Source organism: Aptenodytes patagonicus, chromosome 1 (genome assembly GCF_965638725.1).
Source record: "Aptenodytes patagonicus chromosome 1, bAptPat1.pri.cur, whole genome shotgun sequence".
Classification (NCBI taxonomy): Eukaryota; Metazoa; Chordata; class Aves; order Sphenisciformes; family Spheniscidae; genus Aptenodytes; species Aptenodytes patagonicus.
In genome coordinates, this window is record NC_134949.1 from 4,303,029 (window position 1) to 4,323,890 (window position 20,862).

Below are 20,862 nucleotides of genomic sequence, written 5' to 3' on the forward strand. Positions count from 1 at the left end.
GGCCGCCCGCCCCCCGGAAGCACTTCCCGCACACACCACCACGCCCCGCTGGGCCCGGTTGTGCGCATGCGCGGTGCGGGCGCGCTGACCTTCAGCGGGGCTGCGGTGGAGGCGCCGCCATGTTCGCCCGGGGGGCAGCCGTCGCGCTTTACCAGCCGCAATGGTAACGGGCGGGGGCGCGGGCCGGGAAGGGTCCTGTGGGGACGGGGGGATGCGTCCCGGTGGTGGGGGCAAGCGGGCGGGGTGGCCCCGCGGGGCGGCCGGGTGGCTGGGGCCGGCCCCGGGGCGCTGAGGGGCCGACGCTCCCCTCAGCTGTGCGGCGCCCAGGGGTGGCGGGGTCGCTGCCCGGCCCGGTCCAGCCCAGCCCAGCCCAGCCGCTGAGGTGCTGTGGGCTCCGGTGTGGCTGGAGGAGCGGTGACTGCGAGGCCGAGGGGAAGCGGCCTCCCGGGGGCACGGCGGTGACCTGCCGGCGACGGAGGCGCCGTCCTCTCAGCCGCGGCTCTGTGGGAGACGGGAGCTCGTAGGGGAAGGGCGCGCAGCCCGGGGGGGGGTGAACGGGCGAGGCAAGAGGACTAAACCGGCCAGCTTCGGGGGTGGCAGGCGGTGCGAGGAGACTCCGCTCTTGTCAGGGCATGGTGTAGCCTGCTCTGCTTCGTTTTAATCGTTTTGAAAGCGCGGTTACGTTTTTTGGAAGCTGTACCCTTCTGAAGCCATGCTGTCCGGCCCTCGTTTACATCGTGCCGTTATCCAAGGCAGCGGATGATGTATTAAATGATGTAGGAGATGAGGGGAAGGATGGGAGGTATGCATATAAGGTATGGTTTAGAGTGGCTTGTCCCTACTACAGATGTTTTTTAAGAAACAGCAATTTTTAAATTCTCCTCCCTGTGAAGGACCTTTTGAGTCCCCATCCCTGGAAGTATTTAAAAGACGTGTAGATGCGGCACTTAGGGACATGGTTTAGTGGGCATGGTGGTGTTGGGTCGACGGTTGGACTCGATGATCTTAGAGGTCTTTACCAACCTTAATGATTCTATGATTCTACGACCTGCCCTTGCTGGGTGTTAGTTTGCTGGAGAACTACTGAACTATCGTAATTTCTCCTGCATTCACTTTCAGGGGCCAAGTCAGGAATATGGCAACTCTAAAAGACAGTAAGTACTGGTTTTGTTTGCTTTTGAGAGGGGAAAAGTGTTGCAGGAAAACCATATGTTAAAATAAAATTTCAGTTAGCCTCTGTTGGATAAACTAATTGTGATACACCATAATATTGATACGCGAGCCTCCAGCACTTCTTATATTAAACAAGTGTCTTTCAGAAAAGACATTGCTTAAAATGGTTTTAGCACTAATTTAGATGTCATTTCAGCAAACCAATACAGTTTTACTCAAACATATTTTAAAAATAACCCTATCATATGTGCTAAACCAGATTTTTGCTCACCTTTAAGAATAACTTATTTTCTGTTTATTTCCCTGTGCGTTTATCCAACACTGGGGGGAAAAAAGGTTGTCTGAATCGTTTCACTTTGATAATGCTTCTTTAAGCCATTCCTCATAGGTTCTTATACAGGGATATTGCCTTGGAATTGCACTTCTCTATAGGACACCTGTTTTGTTTTCTTTTTACATCAGCATTTTTATGAATCTCATTTTGCCACAATCCAAAAAGAGGAGGAAGTCTCTTCTGTCTCATTATAGTATTGGGTCTTCTTTTTTCCCCCCTTGTTGTCTGGGAAAAGATGGCAGTATACCTCAAATGGTATATTTGTGAAACGGGTAGAAGTGGAAGGAAAGAGAATAGTAAATAGATCTTACATTGGGCTAAATATTAAATAAATGTTATGTCTGGGGGAAAAGCAGACCTATTGTAAGGATGCATTTGGTTAGCCAGATTACTACTCTTGCTGCTTTCTCACTGTAAATAGTAAGGGCGTGTCTTTTATAAAGTTTATTTGTGCATTGTTTGTTTGTTTATTTTTTTTCTTCTTTGAGGAACTTGGCAAGATATTTTTGGATGGCTGTTGCTAGCGCTTTATTCCTTGTTTTTGATGTCATTATGCCCAGTACAGCCCATGACCTTCAACTATTAACCTTGTAGTTACCAGGCGTTTAAAGTCCATCAAGAACATTCAGAAGATTACGAAGTCCATGAAGATGGTTTCTGCAGCAAAATATGCAAGAGCTGAGAGGGAGCTGAAGCCTGCTAGAGTCTATGGAACAGGAGCACTGGGTGAGAGAAGTCTCTCGCGCTGTGTGATGTGGGGACAGAAGAGGAAGGCTTTCATGGTGGTGATAAAATGCCTAGCCTTTTTTAACCTTTTGGTAGATTTTTGCCAAAAGAATTTGTATCTCTAGGCCACTGTCACCTTGAGTATTCCTTATAAGTAATTTATGGATAGCTCTTTTTAAGAGTTCTAATGTGAAATTCGTTATGATTTCTGATTACTTTTTTAACTTTGTGTGGTTGCACAGTTGTTTTTGTTAGTCATTAAAGCACCACAACCCAGAATTTCTGGCCTGCTTCTATGTGTTAATGGAATTGTGTCCTATCTCTGTAGCATCTCCAGCTACTGCCAAACCTCCTTGTGAACTCTTGGGCTGCACGTGCTCCTGAGGCAGTGGACTCACACAGGGAACTTAATTAAGTAATGACACTGATTGTGTCATGTTCGATGCAGAGATGTGGCTGGCTTTGAATTGTTTCTTTGTCACCTCTGGTCAGATAACGTGCAAACTTGAATGATTGTGGGGGAGATCAAATTCATCTGGCTGTGATTTGGAAGCCCTTTAGAAATTATTTTAGTTAGAATAAGTCAGAGGTATTTTGATATGACCTATTTGCTTCCTGGCACCCTTGAATAACTTACCCTTTTTTTTTTTTTTTTTAAGCTCTCTATGAGAAGGCAGAAATAAAGGCACCTGAGGACAAGAAGAAGCACCTCCTTATTGGTGTGTCCTCTGACCGAGGTCTGTGTGGTGCTATCCACACGTCTATTGCTAAAACCTTGAAGAGTGAAATTACCAACCTCTCAAATGCAGGGAAAGAAGTTATGGTGGTTGGAGTAGGTGACAAGATCAGAGGCCTACTTCAGAGGTAAAAAGGAGAAGGGTTGATTTGGTGGTTTTGTTTGTTTTCTGTGGTAGAAATTTCAAGACTGCTCAGAAAGCTGTGTGGCATTTGCAGGCAATTGCATTTAATGGAACTGTGCTAAATTCAAGCTCCTTTAAAAAAAATAAAATTTGCAAATATGTTAAAAGGGGGTTTGATCATCTGGACATTCATGAAACTGCTGCACAGCACTATTATATTTTTGAAATAAAAGTCGGAAAGCTAGCAACGCTAGCGCTGTTACAAGTGTGTGTTTATCATTGAAGCTATCATAATAATTTAACTGAAGAAAAAAAAAGGTAAAATTTCTCTCAGACCCTAATTCAATAAAATGCTTAGTTCTGAACACTAGTAAGTTACACTAGTGAGTAAGTCTTGCTGCCACATAGTTGTACATTAGAGCATCCACTTGGTTCTAACACAGATTTGATATTGCTGCAGGACGCATGGCAATTACTTCCTGCTGACATTCAGAGAAGTGGGACGGAGACCTCCGAGCTTTGGAGATGCTTCAGTCATTGCCTCAGAGTTGTTAAACTCTGGGTATGAATTTGATGAAGGCTCTGTCATCTACAATCGGTTCAGGTAAGATTAAACTGGAACTGCACTGGAAAAATATTGGGTAGAAGGCTTCAAACAGCATGTTGGTCCAATGAAGTAATATGAAAGCTGTTTGTGAATTGTCATGTTTACTTTATTTCTTGAGGGGGGAGTGCATTTTGTTGTGTGTGAAGAGCCGTTGGTTGGGGTTTTTTTAATAGCTGTGGTTGGAATTCTCTTTTTACTTGTATAGTGGGTGCTGTTGTATTTACAGTCAGCACGTCATTATAACCATGTGGTATCTGAGATCTCTTCATCAGGATTATTGCAGAACTTTGTGAAATTGGAAGGCCAGAAGTTTTCTGTTCTAATTTGATTTTAAACACTCAATTTAGGGTTAGTTGAACTGAAGAGCCTATTACACTATTTTTATACAGGTCTGTCATCTCCTACAAGACTGATGAAAAACCGATCTTCTCCCTTGAAACAGTTGCTGGTTCTGGTAAGTAGTGAACTAGAAAACACCAGTTATGTGAAGTGATAAATCACAGAAAAAGTACTCTGATCATGGGAATATGGCATTAAAACATGTTATTATGCTGTTATGATACATGTGGTATGTGGAGATGTGGTGGTCAGAGGCCATCTTGGGCTTAGCGACCATGAAATGGTAGAATTCTCGATTCTTGGTGAAGTAAGGAGGGGGGGCAGCAAAACCACAACCATGGACTTCTGGAAGGCGGACTTGGCCTGTTCAGGACGCTGGTTGAGAGCGTCCCTTGGGAGACGGTCCTGAAGGGCAAAGGGGTCCAGGAAAGCTGGACGATCTTCAAGAAGGAAGTCTTAAAGGCGCAGGAGCAGGCTGTCCCTGTACGCCGTAAGAAGAACGGGCGGGGAAGACGACCGGCCTGGCTGAACGGGGAGCTCTTGCTGGGACTCAGGAAAAAAAGGAGAGTTTACCGCTTGTGGAAGAAGGGGCAGGCGACTCAAGAAGAGTACAGGGATCTCGTTAGGTCGTGCAGAGAAGAAATGAGAAAGGCAAAAGCCCAGCTAGAACGCAATCTGGCCGCTGTCCTTAGAGACAACAAAAAAAGTTTTTACAAATATATTAATGACAAGAAGAGAGCCAAGGAGAATCTCCATCCTTTATTGGATGCGGGGGGGAACATTGCCACCGAGGATGAGGAAAAGGCTGAGGTACTCAATGCCTTCTTTGCCTCAGTCTTTAACAGGCAGACCAGTTATCCTCAGGGTACTCAGGCCCCTGAGCTGGAAGACAGGGACAGGGACAGCGAGCCAGGATAAACCCCCCATAATCCAAGAGGAAGCAGTCAATGACCTGCTACGCCACCTGGATGCTCACAAGTCTGTGGGGCCAGATGGGATCCACCCGAGAGTGCTGAGGGAGCTGGTGAGGAGCTCGCCAAGCCACTCTCCATCATTTATCAGCAGTCCTGGTTAACGGGGGAGGTCCCGGACGACTGGAGGCTTGCCGATGTGACGCCCATCTACAAGAAGGGCCGGAAGGAGCATCCGGGGAACTACAGGCCTGTCAGCCTGACCTCAGTGCTGGGGAAGATTATGGAGCGGTTCATCTTGAGGGCGCTCACAAGGCATGTGCGGGACAACCAGGGGATCAGGCCCAGCCAGCACGGGTTCATGAGAGGCAGGTCCTGCTTGACCAACCTGATCTCCTTCTATGACCAGGTGACCCGCCTAGTGGATGAGGGAAAGGCTGTGGATGTGGTCTACCTGGACTTCAGTAAGGCCTTTGACACCGTCTCCCACAGCATTCTCCTAGAGAAGCTGGCGGCTCACGGCTCAGACAGGTGGACTCTGCGCTGGTTCAAAAACTGGCTGGACGGCCGGGCCCAGAGAGTTGTGGTGAATGGAGTTACATCCAGTTGGTGGCCAGTCACGAGCGGTGTTCCCCAGGGCTCAGTTTTGGGGCCGGTCTTGTTCAATATCTTTATCGATGATCTGGATGAGGGGATCGAGTGCACCCTCAGTCAGTTTGCAGACGACACCAAGTTGGGCGGGAGTGTTGATCTGCTCGAGGGTAGGAAGGCTCTGCAGAGGGACCTGGACAGGCTGGATCGATGGGCCCAGGCCAACTGTATGAGGTTCAACAAGGCCAAGTGCTGGATCCTGCACTTCGGCCACAACAACCCCATGCTGCGCTACAGGCTTGGGGAAGAGTGGCTGGAAAGCTGCCTGTCGGAAAAGGACCTGGGGGTGCTGGTCGACAGCCGGCTGAACATGAGCCGGCAGTGTGCCCAGGCGGCCAAGAAGGCCAATGGCATCCTGGCCTGTATCAGAAATAGTGTGGCCAGCAGGAGTAGGGAAGTGATCGTGCCCCTGTACTCGGCCCTGGTGAGGCCGCACCTCGAATACTGTGTTCAGTTTTGGGCCCCTCACTACAAGAAGGATGTTGAGGTGCTGGAGCGTGTCCAGAGAAGGGCAACGAAGCTGGTGAGGGGTCTGGAGAACAAGTCTGATGAGGAGCGGCTGAGGGAACTGGGGTTGTTTAGCCTGGAGAAAAGGAGGCTGAGGGGAGACCTCATCGCTCTCTACAACTCCCTGAAAGGAGGTTGTAGTGAGGTGGGTGTCGGTCTCTTCTCCCAAGTAACTAGTGGTAGGACGAGAGGAAACGGCCTCAAGTTGCGCCAGGGCAGGTTTAGATTGAATGTGAGGAAAAATTTCCTTACTGAAAGAGTGGTTAAACATTGGAACAGGCTGCCCAGGGAGGTGGTTGAGTCCCCATCCCTGGAGGTATTTAAAAGACGTGTAGATGAGGCGCTTAGGGACATGGTTTAGTGGGCATGGTGGTGTTGGGCTCGATGATCTTAGAGGTCTTTTCCAACCTTAATGATTCTATGATTCTATGTGTCATAAGTTTACCAGATTGCTTTATTTTGGCAGTCCAAGGCTGACGTATCAAGGTGCTGTGGGGCAGGGAGGTTAAAAAGAAAGGTCATACTAATTTTGGTTTGAGATTCTTTCTCAAGCAAGAGTTGTGCATATGCAGAACTCTGTCAGTTCGAGTGTTTTCAGCGCTGAACGGCCTGGGCATTGAGTGACTTTGCACTACTCAGTAAAAATACCCCAGAATGTTTCTGCAACATTGTATGGGAAGATTAAACCCAATACACTGATAATGTATTTGGCCTTAGTCAGAATCTGACTTTCCTGGTATTATATTGAATGAAAACATGTAAAATACTTAATCTGCTACTTAAAATTTTGTTTTGAAAGTACACATGATACATAGAGAAAACCCCTCTGCGTTGCCTTAAGTAGAGAAACAGGCTGGCCTAGTAGTCTTTCGCGTGGCATTGTATTGTTTTGCTAGAAGTAGTGTGTCTTGGATTTTTCCAAGTCCGCTTTTTCATATTTTACAGAAAGTCTGAGTATCTATGATGATATTGATGCTGATGTGCTGAGAAACTACCAGGAATTTACACTAGCAAATATTCTGTACTACTCCCTGAAAGAATCCACCACCAGCGAGCAGAGTGCTAGGATGACCGCTATGGACAACGCTAGCAAAAATGCTTGTAAGTCTACACTGTCAGCTTCCCAGGACTTCTGTAGTTTAGCATGAAAGTACCGACCTCCCTTTGTGTAATTCTTTGTTTCCAAAATTACAAGAAATGAGCTGGTTTCTCTCTTAATACCATTTTGAGTCTGTTTTTTTGAGCCAGTTCAACCGGGATTCTTTTCTGAACGTGTGAACCTTCTTTAGTCTTTGGAAGGAGGGATTGCTGTCAAGTATATGAGAAACAAGACTAGGTAACTGGAAGTGAAATAACAGATTCTTTAATAAGAATATGAAATAATACTAATCTTGTAATGGCCAAAAATTCTTAATGCTCTTCTCACGTGGCTGGTCTGAGGATTTCCAGAATCTTTATAAACCTGTACCTACTTGTGAGCCCAAACTAATTAGTACTGCACCAATTTAAAGGTGGGGGAACTGAAACAATGATGAAATACTTTATCACCTGTCATGCAACAAGTTGAGAATATACAAGTATTCTTGGAAGGTGTCCAAACTGAGTGCAGTGCAGAGAGTATGCAGTTGGTATTTCTGGGAGACAGCTAATAGCTTTTAACGTGGCATGGTGATAAGACTTCAGTCCTAAGAAAGTAATGTTGCATAAAGGATACTGGTGACTGAGTGAAGCTGATGTGATGTGCAATTGGGCTACCTGGAACTGTAAGTATGGCTCTCTGCTGACCGCCTTATCTTAAGAGAAAGAGATGATACATTCTGCGTTTTTTTTAAAAAAAAAAAAAAAAAAAAAGAAACTGAAGGAAAAAAATGTCAAAAAAAATCTGGCTCCCTTTGCCAGGACAGCAATAACTTGAAGGAAATACCAATGTAGTTAATTGACAGTGAAATCTAATTTAAAAGCAAATAATGCATGCTTGTGTTATGTTAATACACGTCGTGTCATACCATGGTATTTACTAGTCTGTCAGCTGTTCTTCAAATGTTTAACTCTGAGGCCTCAAGCCAAATTACCAAGTTTCTAGGTTGTCTACTAGCGGTGTTATCTGTAGGGGAAAAACCAGAAAAATGCAGTAAGCCTCTTGATCGTTTGCATGGATTTACCAAGACTATTTGGAATTGTGTTCATACAGCTTCTCTTTATCTGTATTTGAATAGTTATTATATGTTTAAATTCCAATCTTAATTTTTTTCTAGCTGAGATGATTGACAAATTGACCTTGACGTTCAACCGTACCCGTCAAGCCGTCATTACCAAGGAGCTTATTGAGATCATCTCTGGTGCTGCTGCTCTGTGAGTACCTGCATAAATGTGAACTAGGAGTTGTTGCAAAGTCACGTAATGCTTGTACGTCCTGCTTCAGTCAGGTTAACGGGGAAGGTTAGGGCATGTGGGTCCTAAAACCGAAGGGAAGACAATCCATGGCATGACTCCCAAGTTTTTCAGCTTGTGCGGTTCTACTAACAAGTGTGAAGTTTGGCAGTCTTTTTTGGCCAGATAAACTTAAAAAGCTGGTAAACTAGATCTTTAGCCTCAACACACATCCTTGCCTGAACAGGCAGTGGTTTTCCTCCTTTTTGGCTTTGAGTGGATTTCCCCCCTCCTCCTTTCTACCTGGGCTTCTCCTGCTCGGTCTGCTCAAACAGCCCAGTAGTGTTGGATGGGGGGAAGGAACTCAGGTGACTGAAATGCTTCTGGATAAATCGGCCTGCGGTGGTGTTCAGAGGCTGAGAGTTTGGGGGTGGGGTTGGAAGAAGGAGGGAATTTCCAGAGTCTGTTGATGCTGAATGTGTATTTTACTTTAAGTTCAGTCTTTTGCTTATTTCCCTGAGAGAGAAGTTTTATGAAGGTGTGTACTGCAGGTTACAGATGCGTGGACTTAGACCACAATTTGTAACTGCCTGTAGCTAATGTGTATTACATCTAACAGCTAAAAATGTGCTATTCTCGGATGCAAATACATGTGTTAATATCCTGTGTGTTTACAACGTGCCTGGAATACATACCATATTGCAGTTACGTGCTGTATTGTGCTCCTCACAATACATTTGCGGTCATAAATACGTGCATAGTTTTGCCTGAATTTGCATGAGTTGCTTCCTAACCTGCTTGTTCTGTTTTTTTCCTCGTAATACCATAACCAGGGATTAATCGGAAAAAGCGGTTCAGCCAAATCAAAGAGGTAAAGTTATGAAACAGAAACTAGATGGTGTTTTAAAATGAATTAACGCAGACGATCTTGGAGTCAAATGAGGAAGTCTGAGTTCAGTGTCATTGGTCAGAGAAACGTCTCTTCCCAAAGGGCTGGGAAACTGCCCGTTGCTAGTTGGAATCTGTCTGAACAAAAAGTTAAGCACCAATAATTTTAAGCAACATACGTCCATGTTAGCATACATCCACATTGGACATCATTTTCTGTGGTTATTTTAAACATCTCTGGGTTATTGAATTCATTTGCAATAACTGTTTTAGTTTTTTCATAGTGCCCTGACCTTATGCAATGACCTATGAGTGTCTGTATGTAAGACATTGTACCTGAAGAGGTTTCTGTAGCGAAATAAGCATATTGAAAATTTAAAACTTCAAGGAAAAATAGGCCTGATAGAGAAGGGGGGGGGGGGTAAGGAATATTAATAAGTTGAAGTATTCAAATGGGAGGAGATAAAAAGTTTTAAATAAATAAATGAAAGGGGTTTAATTTGCTTCCATTTTTCTTACAGGTGAAGAAGAGCTCTTCTGAGCACATGGTTTAACCTGCCTGTGTCTGTGCTAACAAGACTGCTCTGTTATTTTGTGAAGAAGTGGTAAAGCCCCAGAAATCTGTAAATTCTTACAATAAACCACCTACATGACACAAATGTTGTTGGTTGTCCACGGAGCAAATGCTCTTGGTGTCCAAATATCTGGGTTTTTACTTGGGTATGCTTTGAAACATAATTTTTTTAAAAGCCGTGCTCTACATTTTGTAATGTAGCTGGCATGCAAAAGCATATAAGCAGGTGTTTCTTCTTTTGAAGAGTGGAAGAGACTGCCTGTCTTCACCCCGTGTTTAAAAGTGTTGGTTCGTTTCGTACGTTGTATTGTGTGCTGAAGCTGGAATAACCTCTCTGCATCGCGCGGTTGGAACACTGATCTCTATCTCATTTGAATAACATACTACTACTGTTTCTAGATGTTCGTATTCTAAACCGAACCAATCTGATTACACGAGTTATTTCAGTGTTTATTTAGGACGCACGCTGTTTCTATCATGGTCTCTGTGTGTGTATATATTTGCATGCCGTAAAATACAGCAACGCCGCAGTTCTTGGCCCTCGCTGGGCATGACAGAAATGTGAGAAAGGAAAAATTTAAAGAACGGGGTATAGCAGAAGTGTAAGAAAGAAACAGTGGTACAGTGTAACAACAGAAGGGGAAAGGTGCCACTCTCGGTCTGGTAGACAAAACAAGACCCTTGAAGGGCTCGGTAATGTACATGACGGAAATGGGAAGCGAGTTTGCAGAAGAGATCTGAAGAGAATGGAAATGGCCTCGAGCTTCCATGCAATCTGTGAGCGTGACCCAGGGACAGGCGCAAGCAGCCACCTGCTTGCTCAGGCTGCCGTTGGGTTGAGTTGGAGCTAAGTCAGCTCGTCTAGAAACTGTATAGTCAAGTGCTGAGCTCGAGCTAATGGGTTTCCTTAGAGACAACACGTTGGCTTCGTGAAGTGATGTACTGTTGATACCCTGCAGCCTTGCGTGCTGCCTTTGTGGGCGCACGGAGGTGTACACGTGGATAAGAAGGGAAGCAGGATCATGACCTGAGGTGGGGCTCAGGGAAACGAGAGACTGTCTTGGAGAAGATTTGTTAACGGATTTAGAAAATTCTTCCAACGCCGCCTTTTAAGGAGCTACGGTTCTAATGCTGCTGTTACTCGCACAACTGGAGTGGCAGACTGGTTAGAATGGGTGAATTCAGGCAGTCCTAAAATGTGGGAAGACAAACCACCCACTGGATGTTCCAACAGTGCAGAAGTCCCTGGTCTGTTACGCAATTCCTAGTTCACAACCTTGAGCCTGTAATTCTTTTACGCATAACTTTATTTTTATTTAGAACCTTTTTAAATCATGTTTTGTCTTGTTTCCTTTTCTACCTGTGTGCGAAACACTGCTTTGAATCTACAAGCCTAAAAAGACAGTGGATTATAATTTACTCTGTTAAAGTTGAGAGTTAGTCCCGTTGTTCAAACAACTTCCATTTTTTTGAGGTAATCCTGATGATTTATGTTACTCTTTTCCTCTGTAAACTTACCCATCCTCTCTATTTTCTTCCATGTGAAATTACATCCCCATTAAGGAATAATTTAGGGCTACTGCTGGCTTTCTAATGCGGTTCCCACCACTGTGCCTGTCCTGATGGCAGGTGAACCAAGGTGTGTGCCCGTAGGGCTGAAGCTTTCCCGCAGTGTCTGAGTTTTTGTGGCTGCCTGGCCTGCTGTCGCCACCTTGCAATGCAGAGCGTGCGACTGACAGGCTCGGCGGGGCAGGCAGCCATCCATTTCTGTCGTCCCAGAGAGGGATGACGCGTGCGTAATGCTGAGCGTGGAAACGCTGGTCTGTTTGAAACGGTTGGCAAAGTGGAAACTGCCGCGTGGGCCCCGGGCAGGACCTGCCTGGTTCAGCAGCAGTGTGCCAAGTGGTTGGGTCCATGGGGGACCCTCCTGCTGTCCCCAACCCATCTGACCGTTCCCTTCCTTGCCCCCCCTCCCCCCCCCCCCCAACATGTCCTTTAATTTCTCTCACATAGGCGAGGAAATCCTTTCTGCAACCTCCAGCCTTCCCTTCTTCCCCCTTTCAAGACACAGGAGTACCTCGCGTGCAGCCCGAGTCAGGTCGATGTACCTAAGGAGTAGCACGTCCATAGAGGGAAGTTCTTTCCACGTCCTTGAATCCCATGTTAATTCCCTGAAGAATTCTTGTGAAGTTTCAAAAAGGGGGCCTGTGCATTTGCAGCTTTCCAGAGGACTCACAAAAATATGTTTCTAGGATGGGAATTGTGATGCCAGCTCAGAACTGCCCAAAGCTTCTCAAGGGACTGAAGGGAGGGAGCACAGAAGCTCCACCTGCCCTGACGAACCATGAGCTGCGGGACTTTGTTTTGGGTCCAGCTCCTCTCTCCTCAGGTTGCAGATGGAGATGTGACTGATACAAGAGACCAGGCTGTTTATTGACTAATCAACACCCTACTAATCATCTAATAAATCAAAGAGCTAATTTGTGAACTAACTTATGATAATAGACCACTATTATTTACCATTCTGTCCTTCACGCTCTGATCAGCTACACACAATTACCGAGTTACGGTTTAGCACTTGCTGTGTTAGCGTATACACAGCCATGACTAACAGTTCTGTTGCTCCTCATTTGACATCCCACACCACTCGGTAACTGTTATTTTTGTTTCTGGATCCTCCTTTTTGCCACCATAGTTCCAACCTTTCCCTGCTCAGTTTTTTCCCCAAATAAACAACTCGCCCATAAACACTTTTTCCTCATTGTTCCCAATTTTGCTACCTCTGTTCCCAAAGTTGGTGTTTCTACTACCTAGGCAATCCTGGCGTTGTATGTAATTATTCATATACCTGCCTACATACAGGTGACCTTGCAAGGTTCTGCTTCCCCAAAAGATCCTCCAAACTTCTCTTCAATTTGGCTTATACTGGCTCTTAAAAATGCATTTTTTTTTGGTGGTTCCAACATATGCAAAAAATTGCAGCATCAGAATAGATTCACAAAAGTCTTCTCTTTCTTAGCTCTGATGCTGGAGGAATTGATGAAATTAGAAAGGGGAGAAGTTGTAACAAATCAGCCTTTTTTTTGCTGCAAAGGAGAACCGTCCCCTACGAGCCTTCCGGCATTAAAGCCAATTTTGTTTTAAAGTGTCTTAAATCAGGCTTCTTCGCGCGTCCTTGAGAAGTCTCTTCGCTGTCAAAGGATTCCCTTACACTAAAATTTCCTCTCCCATTTCTCAGATTCCCGTTCCTCACAGCGCAGGCCTAATCCTGCATCTCCCTCGTGAGCGCAGGAGGTTGCTGATGCAGTGCTGGCGACGCGTGCGGCACGCATGGCGACGCGTGCGGCGAGGCCGTACAGCCGCGGAGTGACGCAGCGGGGCCCGACAGCCCGAAACCGCAATCTCCAAACCGAAAGTGACCAGCCGAGAAGATTGGCATGAGGAGCGATTAAAGGGCTTCACCCAAAAGCGAAGATTTCGTGGCAAGGCCTCGACAGCAGGCGGTCGACGTCTGTGGGTACGAGCCGCCCGAGGGTGCGTCAGGTCCCGCAGTGGAGGGGAAACCCCGCGACGGCCAGGGCTGACGCCTGCCCCCTCCGTCCAGCTGGAAAGAAAAAAAGAGGAAGATGATCAAACAGGGCTTCGGATAAACTTGTTTCGACCAAGAATTTTCAGCTTTCTGGTCACACGGGGCGTTGCCGCTCGTGGAAGCCATGCGCCTGGGGTCTGCTCCAGCGCCTCACGGCTACGGCCCCGCCTGGCTGCTTGGGGCCTGCGGAGGAGAGGGGGCGGCGGCGGTCCCTCGCCCCGGGGGAAGCCCAGCCCAGGGCCCTCCGAAAGGCCGCCCGACACCAACTTTTCCTCACGCCGCTGAAAGAAACTCCAATTTCGGGGGTTTTGGGGTGGCTCGAGCCGCTCGGCGCCGAGGCCCGCCCCGCCGCCCTGTCGACGGCCGAGCGCTCGATGCGACGCGCCCGGCTCGATGCGCTCGGCGCTGGAGCGGCGCGGGCTGGCGCGGGCGGCGGGGAGGCGCGGCGCCAAGATGGCGGCGGCGGCGGGCTGTGCGTGAGCCTCCCTCGGCCCTCCCGGCCCAGGGCGGGCGGCGGGCCCGGGCGGCGCCGCGCCGAGCCGAGCCGGCATGTGCGAGACCTACTCGCGGTGGCTGCTGCGGGTGTCGGTGGCGCAGATCTGCCAGGCGCTGGGTTGGGACTCGGTGCAGGTCTCGGCCTGCGACCTCCTCACCGACGTGCTGCAGCGGTACCTGCAGGGGCTGGGCCGGGGCTGCCACCGCTACTGCGAGCTCTGTGAGTGCGGGCCGGGCCGGAGTCTGGGGGCCAGCGCTGTGGGGAGAGGGGCTGCGGCAGAGGATGTAGCCGTTGCCGTCTGGATACGGTCTTGGGAAGCCGGCTGTGGGTGGCCCTGCTTGAGTAGGGGTCTGGACCGAGTGACCTCCACAAGCCCCTGCCAGCCTCGGCCATTCTGTGAAGGGAGGCTGTGGAGCAGTGCTATGGGCCGTGGGGAGGGGACTCTGTGAGGAGGGGCTGTGGGGTAGCACTGTGGAGACGTGGGGAGGGCAGCTGTGGGGTGGGAGGCTGTAGGGCAGCGCTGGGGGCTGGGGTGTGCTTTGCAGGGAGAGGGTCGCGGAGATGTGGGCTGATGAGGGCATGGGGAGGTGGGCTTTGGGCGGCGCTGGGGTCTGTGGGGCAGCGGGTGCGAGGTGCATGCGTGGGGGAGACCAGGCTGTGGGGCAGTGTTGTGGTGGCATGGGGAGGTGGCCTGTGGCGCAATTTTGTAGGGGGAGAGCATGGGGAAGTGGTCTGTAGCAGGGAGGTGAGGGCATGGGGGAGATCAGGCTGTGGGGCAGTGCAGGGGCCCTGGGGGAGATCGGGCTGTGGGGCAGTGGTGGGGACTGTGGGAGGAGGGCTGTGGGGGTACTCCAGCTGGGGGAAGATGAAGGGGAGCTGGGCTGTGGAGCAGTGCAGGGGGCTGAGAGGATGAGGGGGGAAGTCGTAGGGCAGTACTGGTGCACAGAGGCCTTAGTGCGAGGGAGAGGTGGGCTGTGGGGCAGTGGGTCTGGGGTGAGGGCATGGGTGAGGAGTTGGGGCTGTGGACTTGGTGGAAATAGAGCTCTGAGGCAGTGGGTCTGGAGTGTGAGGAGATGGGGCTGCTGCCCCCCTTTGTTTGGCTACAGTGTGCAGGGTACTAGGGGGTGTGTGTATAGGAGGGGGAGATGGGACTGTTGACCCTGCTGCTGGGGCTGTAGTGTTCTGAATCTGGGAGAGGGGTGTACTGGGAGGGAAGAAGGGGCAGCCAGCCCTCCTGCTGGGTGGGATGTGTGCATGAGAGGATGTGATGCTGCTGCTGTGTTGTCCTGGCTCACCTCTGGGTCAGGGTCTGTGCCCTGGTGGGAATGCTGAGGAGGCTGAGGGGGCCCCCTGCAAGCGGGGATGTCTGCGTAGGGTCCAGGATGTGGGTACAAGGGGAAGCTGTAGGGCACAAGGTTTGGGCTGGGCGTATGGTGCAGGGAGGCGGGAGGTGCGTAAGGAGCGAAGAGATGCGAGCTGAAGTGCATGGGGTCCAAGAGGTGTGCCTGGGGGGAGTGGAGTCACCTGTATGGGGAGAGACGTGGCTGGAAACGCTCTTGCTGGGGCTGGAGTGCTCTAGGTTGGGTATATATGTGTAAGGGGGTAGTGGTTCGTGGGGCTTGGAGGTGCACGTGTGCAAGGGGAGGTGTGGGGCTTTAGTGCTGGTGGGGGATGCACAGGTACTATGCTGTGTGGGGTCAGGGATGTATGTGTATAGGGATGACGTGGGGCTGTAGTGCCTGGTGTCAGGGATGCCCATGTATGGGGCTGGGCAGGGGGCTGTGGTCAGGGATTGACATGTACCAGGGCAGCGTGGGGCCATATATGTGAGGCTGGGGATATGTGCGTACGGGGGTAGCGATGGTACTGTGGGGCTGGGAACCTGTGTATGGGGGATGTAGGGCTGCAGTGTGTGAAGGCAAGGATGCACTAGAGTGTTTTTTGGGGGAGATGGAGCTGTAGTGCACAGGACGTGGGAAGGTGACAGGGCTGCATGTGGGAGGTGTGGAGTACGTGTATGGAGGATGGGAGGGCTGGGGCTGGGGATAATTTTAGTGCACGTGGCATGAGGTGCGAGTGTCCTCACGTGGATGCAGTGGAAGAGGTTTGGCTGGATATGTGGGGGACTGGAGTTAGCCAATGCTGCCATTGAGGTGGCACATGCAGAAGGAGCTGGGAGTGATGGTGGGGGGCAGGATGCCCAGGGCCTCACTGGATTTGGGGTGAGGCTGTGCTGGGGTGGGAGTGTGGAAGGGGTGAGTTTACACTGCATGGGAGAAGAGAAGGAAAGAAAAGAGGTCTGGGAGTCAGTGCGAGGACTGCTGGCTGGGTCACACAGGAGTATGGAGCGTGTGCGTGGGCGGGATGGGGAAGGGGCAACAAGTATCACTGCTGGGTCTGGGAGTGTGACAGAGGATGAAGTTGTGTGTCCCTCAGGGTTGTCTGCATCCCTGCAGGGCCTGCAGTGGAGGTACTGAGGGGGGCGGATGACCTGCTGGTACCTGCAGAATATGGGGTGTGGGAGGACGGGATGTCCAGTTGCTTGCTGGGTCAGTAATGCTGACTGAGGGGATGAGAGAGTGGTGGGGTCTGCTGGGTGTGGGAATGTCAAGAAGGGGGTGCTGATGTCCTGTTGGGTCAGGGAGGCTGTGGGGAGGTGGTGGTATGTGGGGAGAGGGAGGCTGTCAGGGTCGCTGCTGGGTCTGAACACAGGGAGTGTTGCGGGGGATGTGGATCAAGGCTCAGGCTGTCGGTGTGGTTGGAAGGTGGCAAGTCTGTGTGTGCAGAGGCCTTTGCTGCCCTACCTGTGGGGCAGGGAGGATGTAACGTGGCGGGGAGGACAGCTGTGATGTGTGTGCAGAGATGGGGCTGCCAGTGCTGCTGCTGGATCTGTAAGTACTGGGGAGGAGATGAAGGGGGGGTGCACAGAGTGGAGAGGCTGGGGAGAGCGAGGGTGCCCTGGAGGGGTGGGTGTAGGCTGTGTGTGCATGGAGAAACTGGGCTGCTTGTGCCTCCTGTGCCAAGAGGAACATGTTCGACCTTCGTTTGGCGTGCTGGGGAGCGGTGGTGTTGTGGGCTGCCGCTGCTTCATATGTCTGTGTGTACTTGTGGAGGGGAAAGTCCTGGAGAACCCCTTGGGTGGAGGTCAGAGCTGCTGTGGCTGGGTCTGGCAGCGGGGAAGGCATTTAGAAGAAGCAGGGGTTAGTGTTGGGATGGATAATGTGATTGCTCCCCTGAAGTGCTGGGTGAGGAGAAGGTGACTTGCTGTTGGTGGATTTAGGGCCACCGTAGCCGCCACCAGTTCAGAGAATGTGCTGGGGACTGTGGGAGGTTATGGCAGAGGTGACAGGGATGGCAGCCCTGAAATGCATAAATGGAGAAGTTTGCCGGCACTTCTGTCCAAGTTGTGGGAGCTCTGCTAATGAGGGTGTCACAGCTGCGGATGAGAGGAGTATCGGAGGCATGCTGCTGTCAACTGGTAGTGGATGCAGCCTCAAGATCAGAGGAACTGTGAAGGCTGGAGGTGTTGGCTTCCTCTGCAAGAATGAATTTGGAGAGTGTGTGGAGCAAAGACCCATGAGCTGGGAAGCACGGCGTGATCAGCTTGGTCGGGAGAGGAGCAGCCATGGCCTGAAGGTGCTGCTGCTTGTGGTCATGTCCCTTCTCTGAAGCAGAAGTTCTCACTGCTGCAGTGATCCCCGATAAAGCAAAGTGATGAGCTGAATGTACCTGATACTTGGCCCTGCCTCTGCTTCATCATTTCACATATAATTGAGGTTGAGTCTGGCACTGCCAGTGTAACTGAGCTTAGGAGGGACTTAGTGATATCGCCGCAGGCTCTTTGGATTTCAATTCTAGGTTGAATAGGTTTCCTTGTACAAGCTTTCCCCAAATTTGAGAGCTAGTTAGATGTGAAGCTCTGTATAGTCAGTCTGGAAGTGGGACTGTGCAATATTAACCTGTATCTCCCAGCAGCACAAGTGCAGCTGCTGCACCTCTGAAGTCTGTATCTCAATCCAAACAGAAATGATCTGTAAAGCGACTAAAGGGGACAACAGAGAGAGTTTGGGAGAACTGACTTATGGGGTGAAAAAGGAGCTAACCTAGGCTTGGTCAGAGCTGTCCTTTGATATGGTTAGTACAAATATTGGGGAAGATGCTTTTGTTACTGGATCACTGCTTGTGCAAGAGATGAGTTGTTGAGCAGCGTTGCCCCCCGAGCTCAGCTGCCTCTGCCACAGGTACTGCAGTGTTTGTAAGACCGGGAGGAAAAGACGCAGAGGCGGTGAAAATACAACTTTTTCCTTTCGGTGCTTGAAGAATTGGAAGTGCATAGAACTAAGGTATCCCTCTCTTGCTTTGGATGTGCTTACTGAAAGGGGGGAAAGGAATTTCTTTTTTCCCCTCCTTTTTTTTTCCTTTTTTTTTTTTGTGGAGGAGAAGGGGAATATGCTGTTTTCATGCCAGTGATACGGTATTTTTTGTATTACCTCTCTTAAAATGATTCCTGTATTTCTTTCTTTAAAAGGTTTGTAAAAAGACATCTTAATGCTCAGCTGACAACTCCCTGCTTTTTCAGAATTGTTTCCTTTTGCTCCTAAAATAAGTTACTGTACAAACCCAGCTCTGGATGAATGAGTTGAATTTTGCCATGGTTTTGCATAAGTAGAATAAATTAAATTCCAATTGTAGCACTTTTATTGTCAGTGTGTTATCTCGGAGTCAAACCAGTGGGGTTTGAGTTAGCAGGGCTGTCAGCTGGAGGGACATAATCTTTGTATTTGAAACTGAATGGATTTACTCTGACGTAATTAAGACAGTGCAGTATTGCTCTGAAAAGCATGTCATTGCCGTTCACGTATTTTCTCAGTTGCAAAAGAAAAATGATGGCTTTCCCAGCCGTGTTAGATCTTTGTTCCAGCTGTTACATCCCATTAGGAGAGCTACATTCAAGATTTTCATTACTTTTCTGCTCTTGTTTCTTTGCATTTGCAGTAGCTGTAGTTGATGGGAGCTTCTATGGCTGCAAAGAGAAGGCAAAAGGATTTGCAAAGCGGGCTTGAGATGTGTTTGATGCCGTGAAATGCTTCCAAATACTGTGTTGGGGGTGGAGGAGAGAGTGAACTTACAGGGGAGAAAATAAGGGTTTTTCTGTTAAAGTACACCACATTATGCTGTTCAAATTTGTGGAAAGCTTGTAAGAGGAAGCCTATTCAATATGCTGTACGCTTCACACATGGTTTTATCCTAAAATTTAAATAAAATATTTGCAAAACTGTGTTGGAGTATGTAATTAAGGTATCGAACTACAAAACAAGCTGACATCATGTGGTTTCTGAGAGCGGAGTTCTACATTTTTGTTGTTGTTTGGTTTAAGCAGAGGTGAAAAGGGAAAAGTTCTCTGTTACGTGCTGCTTCGTTTTGTACTCGCATTTCACGTGGTTTGACAGAGATGGCAGCACAGCTGGTGCTTTGGGTTAACTGCTGTGATTTTCAAGTATATGTTAGTTTTTTATATTGGGGAACTGTCCAGTGAAGACAGATGGTATGTGCTTCATTTGCTATGAATTTAACTAATGCAGCTTGGCAGTGGGATGGTTGGTTATAGACATGCAGAATACGTTGTGTTTTACCTCTTAACTTAGCACATCCAGTAAGAGAGTTCAGTTTCCAGTACATTTACGTGGGTGATGCAATTCATGGGAGGGATGAGGAGGGGAGTCATGGTTTATGCCTCCAAAAGCCTGATTTTTCTATTGCTTTAAAAAACAACCAGGTAGAAGCTACTTAACTTTAATCAGTGAGGGCACCTGGGCATATTTAGCAGGACAAATTTAGATCATCTGCTGCTAAAACTAGAAGTGTAATAAACTAGATAATTAACTTTGAGGTGTGTTGGATCTAGAAGTGGGTTTTTCGGTCCTCTTTCCTTGAATTTTCAGTGTTGAGCATATGCTTGGATATGCTGTGATTTTTTTTTATTTTTATTTTTTCTGCTGAAACTTGCTTACAGTGAGGAAATAAAGTTTAAAAGTTGCTCTTTAGTCTCATATTGTGTGATTACTTTTTTGAAGATTATTTTTATGTAAACATAGAATCATAGAACATCTCAAGTTGGAAGGGACCTGTACGGATCATTGAGTCTGACTCCCTGCTCCTTGCAGGACTACCTAAAACTAATTTTTTATATATATAAAAATATTATTAGCTATAAATAATATTAAATAATATGTTGAAATTGATATTAATAATGCAACTGCATTTATATTAAAAAGGCAGGTTCTGATCAGGTGAGCACAATATTGTAACTGGAAGGAAAAAGATCTTGCAAGATGTTTTGCCAAGGTAGAGCTGGCTCAAAACCTGCTCCAATGTCACTGCACAATCTCCTGTAAAGGAAAAATTAACTTTATTACAGCAAATCTCTGCTTTGGAGAATGCAAACAACAGACCAGTATTTTCATAGGGAATTACTACAGTGGAGAGAATTGACTTGGCATTGACCAAATTTTTTATTTCTTTCTAATTAAATGTCAAATTTACCTTGTACGTTTTTTCTTTTTTTTTTTTCCCCCCGGTTACTTCAGTCTTACCAGTATAGAATAATAAACTCTATCAAAGTGTTAGATTCTGATGATCAGTTTAAACGAGCTGATTCCCTGTACTGATGTTGAATGACTGTTGTAACAAATACCTACCCAGGGCCCGTAACATTTGTTATAAGAAGTGTACCTCTTTATGTCCTGATACCCTTAAATATTGATAGCTTTAAGCTAATTAACGTCTTGCTGGCTACCAGTAAAGAAGGTCAACTTGGTTTTTTTGCTTGACATTTAT

The 20,862-nt window shown here is 48.1% G+C and overlaps 2 protein-coding genes across 4 annotated transcripts in view; both read left to right on the top strand.

Moving 5' to 3' along the window:
• The first annotated feature begins 49 nt into the window (after positions 1-49).
• Positions 50-10,025, top strand: ATP5F1C (ATP synthase F1 subunit gamma). 3 transcript variants are annotated; one of them, XM_076349990.1, is made up of 10 exons: positions 50-163; positions 1,120-1,154; positions 2,102-2,233; positions 2,893-3,097; positions 3,554-3,697; positions 4,090-4,154; positions 7,054-7,209; positions 8,364-8,460; positions 9,312-9,349; positions 9,888-10,025. In XM_076349990.1, exons 1-9 carry the CDS (start codon positions 120-122, stop codon positions 9,316-9,318), a joined length of 885 nt encoding a protein of 294 aa, XP_076206105.1. In that variant the 5' UTR covers positions 50-119; the 3' UTR covers positions 9,319-9,349; positions 9,888-10,025. The 3 variants fall into 3 exon arrangements, with proteins under 3 accessions (XP_076206105.1, XP_076206195.1, XP_076206283.1); XM_076350080.1 differs by lacking the exon at positions 9,312-9,349; XM_076350168.1 differs by lacking the exons at positions 9,312-9,349; positions 9,888-10,025 and having other exon boundaries at positions 8,364-8,464.
• Positions 10,026-14,047: 4,022 nt separating this feature from the next.
• The window catches only part of TAF3 (TATA-box binding protein associated factor 3), a 119,277-nt gene continuing 112,462 nt past the window's right edge, over positions 14,048-20,862 (top strand). Inside the window, exon 1 of the mRNA XM_076350299.1 lies at positions 14,048-14,244. Coding sequence (XP_076206414.1) covers positions 14,079-14,244 — 166 coding nt within the window. The 5' untranslated portion in view covers positions 14,048-14,078. The remainder of the gene's footprint in view (positions 14,245-20,862) is intronic.